Source organism: Natator depressus, chromosome 14 (assembly GCF_965152275.1).
Source record: "Natator depressus isolate rNatDep1 chromosome 14, rNatDep2.hap1, whole genome shotgun sequence".
Classification (NCBI taxonomy): domain Eukaryota; kingdom Metazoa; phylum Chordata; order Testudines; family Cheloniidae; genus Natator; species Natator depressus.
The window spans coordinates 36,331,314-36,336,639 of record NC_134247.1 but is presented as its reverse complement, the minus strand read 5'-3'; the positions used below and the strand labels follow the sequence as shown (position 1 = coordinate 36,336,639).

The following is a 5,326-nucleotide window of genomic DNA, read 5'->3' as shown; positions in this document are numbered from 1 at the left end:
AGCATGGGAGTCAAGCTCCTGTGGGCTAACACCAGCTCCCACATTACCTGTTGCCCCCACTAACCTCTCTGTCCCTTCCCCCTTACAGTCTTAGAAAATATCCCAACAGGGTTTTGCAAAAGGGTGATGCTACTGAGCGTTTTGTATCCTAGTCTCCAGTCCTCCCCATTTGTAGAACCCATTCTCTGCAGAGCAGAAATTCACCCTCCCTCTGCACCGGGCCGACTGTTATGTACCTGTTAAGCCCTGTTTTGCAGGAGCGCTCTTGCCATGGTGAACAGCCTTTTCCTTGACTCTCTGCAGAGAGGTGAAGTTCACACCTGTTTATCTTTTCTCACATGACTAGTCCTATTGAAATAAATGGGACTAGCCTTGACCATAGTTACTCCACAAAGAAAAGCAGTTTAGGGGCAAAAATGTCTTCCACTAAATTCAGTGCTGATGAAAGCACAATCCCATCAGCTTCAGTTTGTTCCATGTTTCATCGTTCACCATTAACTGTTACTAACTGGAAGAAAGTTACACTGGGCATCACTGGTCATTGCTTTTGAGACCTTTAGTAACTGGTTGCTCCGTTAAGTTTTGGTTGGTGAAGTTACAGCTCTTGAGACACAGAAGAGAAGAAATCAAAACGCTTCCAAAATTTTTTTTGATGGTCAATGGAGCCCCTTAAGAGTGAAAGCAGAGAGTCAGCACAAGGCTGTTTTGAGCTTGAAGTGGGATTTAAGTGGGTTAAGAGCCATAATTGTGCTGTCCATCTAGACAGGGGCATGCCCACCTGTCTGTAGTACTTATATAGAATCATAGACTTTAAGGTCAGAAGGGACCATTATGATCGTCTAGTCTGATCTCCTGCACAACGCAGGCCATGGAATCTCACCCACCCACTCCTGTAACAAACCCCTAACTTATGTCTGAGCTACTGAAGTCCTCAAATCGTGGTTTAAAGACTTTAAGGTGCAGAGAATCCTCCAGCAAGTGACCCATGCCCCACACTGCAGAGGAAGGCGAAAACCCACCAGGGCCTCTGCCAATCTGTCCTGGGGGAAAATTCCTTCCTGTCCCCAAATATGGCGATCAGCTAAACCCTGAACATGTGGGCAAGACTCACCAGCCAGACACCCAGGAAAGAATTCTCTGTAGTAACTCAGATCCCACCCCATCTAACATCCCATCACAGGCCATTGGGCATATCTACCACTAATAGTCAAAGATCAATTAATTGCCAAAATTAAGCTGTCCCATTACCATAGTATCTGATAGCTAAACAACTGTAATGTGTTTATACTTCTGCCCAGACCCACAAGTGCACCTAGAAAATCACAGGAACAACACTGGGATCCACAAAGCCTGAGCTAGGTACCAAGGATCTCTGTACAGTGAATGGGGAGTGATAGGTGCCTTAGAATGGAATCCATTAAAGGCAACACTCTAGCTAGAGAGCTGCCTTAGCAAGCCAATGGGAGATGACAAGGAGAGGGGTGTGCTAAGCCCTGATCCTCTCAAGAACATAGGTGCTTGAGTCTAGGTAGATGTGCCTCTCTCATCTAGCAATCCACAAATTGGGGGAAGATAGTCAGGCCTCCACCAAACACATGTGGGGCAAATTCAATACACCCTTATGAGCAAATTCAAACCTGAGATAACCACATTGACATCAGTGAATATGCTATGCCAGCAATGAATATGACCCATGATGCACCAACAAGCATGATGAAGGAAAATATGACCCAAAACATCCATGGTTTCAGTTTGGTGTATTGTGATGATAATATGTGGCCCAGTGCATTGACACTGACTAGAAATTAAATATCATAAATTACCACCCAAATACAGATGGATTAAGGCTACATGTGGAATGAATCTTCCCAACCGGCTCATGCATTTTACTTTATTTTTGTGGTTACTGGGAAGTTGAAGGTAGAGGCTGTGGCTTTGAAAAATCATTGCATCATTTCACTGAGTACTGATGCCTAAATATTTACAGTGACTGACAAACTGTAAATATGATGGATGAGAGGATTATATTATTTACCAGTTCATTTTCAATCTCTAGCTTAACGTATTTGTTCATTGAACAATCCTTTCATTTTTCCAGTTAATTTTGGGTTAGTAAAAGCTTTCTACCATTCCGAAATCTTGAATCCCCATTTCTTCCATTCATAACAAAATAAATTATTGAACCCCATGTCCTTTTTACTTCCTCGTGTGCAGTCATCATCTGAATTTAAACTAAGGAAACTTCCCATTTATCTTGATCTTCCATTGCCAAGTTTTTAAGTTGTGTTAAATGCCTGTCAGAGATTGTCTAGGTTAATTTGTTCCTGCCTCAGGGCAGAAGGATGCACTAGATGATGACTTATCCAGGTCCCTTCCAGCCCTACATTTCCACAATTCTCTATATAAATCATATTCATTTATTTTACACAACATTTAAGGGGGTTGGACTAGATGATCTCCTGAGGTCCCTTCCAACCCTGTGATTCTGTGATACCTGCAGTCTGGATTAATAGTTACTTCCTACTTTACATAACTAGGGCTGCTAAAGAGAGAACGCAAAGAACATACTTTGCACCAATAAAAAACAAGGATAACACCTCTGTACTCAATGGAGCTAAACCAATTTAAAACCAATGTGAGGGGAGAATCAGGCCCAAAGTGGTCTCACACTCTGAAGAGTGAATATTAACAATGTCCCCTTCTTAGCACTGGGCCTACTTCCTGTGGGAGAAATTCAGCCTTCTGCAGAGGGCCGGGCCGGTATGAGGCCTATGCACATTTATAGTTCCTTTTCAGCTCTATTTTGAGCAATGTACATAAAACCTGGTGTGAATGCAGTATCAAAGTAGAACACATTATGGACTAGATTCACAACGGGGGCTTAAATGTTGCAATGATGAGTATTACACCCCCTCACTTCTAGCTGCCCTGCCACCTAACGGAATTCACAACTCTGAGCTACATGAGTAAGGTGCCTAAAAAGTGACCCACAGAGGATAGCACTCTGAGAAGTGAGCACTAAGTGAGCCATTAAGAAATGTCTCGAAGCCCTGCCTCTCAAGAGGACTTAGATGCCTTACTCTGTGCCGGAGGACCACACCATCTCTGTTGGGGATTCACAGCCATGAACCCTCTCCTGGAGTTAGGCACCTAGGTCAGATTGAGCCTTTCTCACAATAAACCAAGGAGGAACAGAGGGGCGATTATCTCAATAGCCCAGTGGTTAGAGCACTTACCGGGGATGTAGGAGACCCGTGCACAAATCCCTATTCTGCTTCATATGGAGCAGGCGCTAGAATCCAGGTCTCCCACATCCCAGATGAGTGCCCTAAACTGTTCGGTATAAGTTGGGGAACAACCTCCTCCTTGCTGGTTAGGTGTGCTCAAAGAACTCCTACACGGCTGGGCCCTGCAGGAAGGATCGCTGGGGGAATGCCAAGTTTGTGAATCCCATGGGGGCTTCGGTGTGAGCTAGGTGCTGAGCCGCTCTCTGCCCGTAGGATATAGGGCCCATGTACAGAAACTTAGGTATATAGAGGACTAAATCAGTAGAAACTCAGGTATGTAGGTCTGGATTTTTAAAGGTATTTAACCATTGTTGTGCTCAGTGTCACAATGCCTAACTGATTTATGGCACCTAAATCCCATCAACTGTCCATGGGATTTGGCTCCTAAGGGCATATCTTAGCAGTCAATAGGATTTTGGGTCCTAAGAGCAAAAATCCTATAACAGTCGATAGAATTTAGGTTCCTAAATCAATTTTGCCCAGATTTAAAAAAACATTCAAAAGTTGCAGCCTCAAGCTCATTTTCCAAGCGCTCTCCCTTTTGAAAATGGGATTTCAGCTCCTCCATCAGGTAAGGGTTGTAATGCTGAGTGCAACAATAACCAAACACCGTTACAAATCTGGGGCTTAGGGAATTCAGGTGCCACCAGGGTTTGGCAACAGCTGAGCCATGGTTTTGTGAATTCAATTGTGCCTAAATGTCGGACTCAGGCAGCTAATGTCCAATTAGGTGCCCCTTGTGAATCTAGACACGTGCAAAAATGTCAGAAGTGCTTAAGAAACTTAAAAGCCTAAGACACATTGATTTACAGTGGAACTTGAGCGCTAAGGAATTTTGAAAAATGTACCCTACAACTAAATCTTTTAGGAAATCCTGTCTGTGGTCAAGTAGGAAGTGATCAAACCTAGGACACAACAGTCAATGACATTTCATATCAAAGTTTCCGACAGACTCTGCATTTCCCAACCAATTTTCTTAGGGATACTAAAACATCCTTGTTTCTTAGGCTGTAGATGAGGGGATTCAGCACTGGGGTGACAACGGTGTAAAACACAGACACCATCTTGTCTTGCTGAGGTGAGTGGTAGGAAGTGGGTCTCATGTACATGAAGATGGCTGCTCCGTAGAATAGCCCCACCACGGTCAAATGTGAGGAGCAAGTGGCTAGTGCCTTCTGCTTTCCTTTGACTGAGCTCATCCTCAGGACCAAAGAGAGGATGCACATATAAGAAGACAGTATGATTGAGGAAGGGATGAGGAGCAGTACAATGCCAGACACAAAGAGGACTGTCTCATAAGTGGAGGTGTCAGGGCATGACAATTTCAGCAGGGCTGGGATCTCACAGAAGAAGTGGTTGATCTCTTTTGAGCCGCAGTAAGGCAGTTGCAGAATAAAAACTGTGTGAATCAAGGCATCTAAAGATGCTCCAAACCAGACACCAGCTGCCATGCTTAGACAGGTTCTCTTCCTCATGCGGATATGGTATTGCAAGGGATTGCATATTGCCACATACCTGTCATAAGACATGACTGCCAGAAGGAGGCACACTGCTCCTCCTGTGGTCATCGTGAGAAATATCTGCGCCCCACATCCAACTATCGAAATGGTGTTCCCTGGGATCAGGGAGTCCATTGCCATTTTGGGGACAACGATCAGGATCTGACAGATATCCATGAAGGCCAACTGACTGAGGAAAAAATACATGGGGCTGTGAAGGCTGGAATCTGTTTGGATTAGAAATATGAAGAGACCATTCCCTGACAAGGCAGTGATGAAGGCAATTAAAATCATGGCCACGAGGAAGGTGTGCATCTCCGTTTGGTTAAAGAGCCCCAGCAGGATAAATTCTGTTGGAAATGTTGCATTATTCCTCTCTACTTCCTCTTCATTTGATTTGGCCTGAAGGCACAAGAAGAGAGATTAGAACAAAAAATGTGTGGAATATGCACACATTGTGTGTAGGGGTAACACTGACGGAGTCTGATACACTAGTCAGCTTCTCCCTTTGGTGGAAGAAATGCCAAATATCTTGGTTAA

General features: G+C 44.2%; 1 protein-coding gene across 1 annotated transcript; it reads right to left on the bottom strand.

The window, feature by feature from the left end:
- Nucleotides 1-4,222: 4,222 nt before the first annotated feature.
- Nucleotides 4,223-5,080, bottom strand: LOC141998877 (olfactory receptor 2T1-like). Its single transcript, XM_074971849.1, has one exon. The coding sequence runs from the start codon at nucleotides 5,078-5,080 to the stop codon at nucleotides 4,223-4,225; it is 858 nt and encodes a 285-aa protein (XP_074827950.1).
- Between the last annotated feature and the right edge of the window lie 246 nt (nucleotides 5,081-5,326).

Bases quoted from the DNA above. Each gene is read 5' to 3' on its own strand.
- LOC141998877 (XM_074971849.1), bottom strand. From the start codon at position 5,080: ATGATTTTAATTGCCTTCATCACTGCCTTGTCAGGGAATGGTCTCTTC.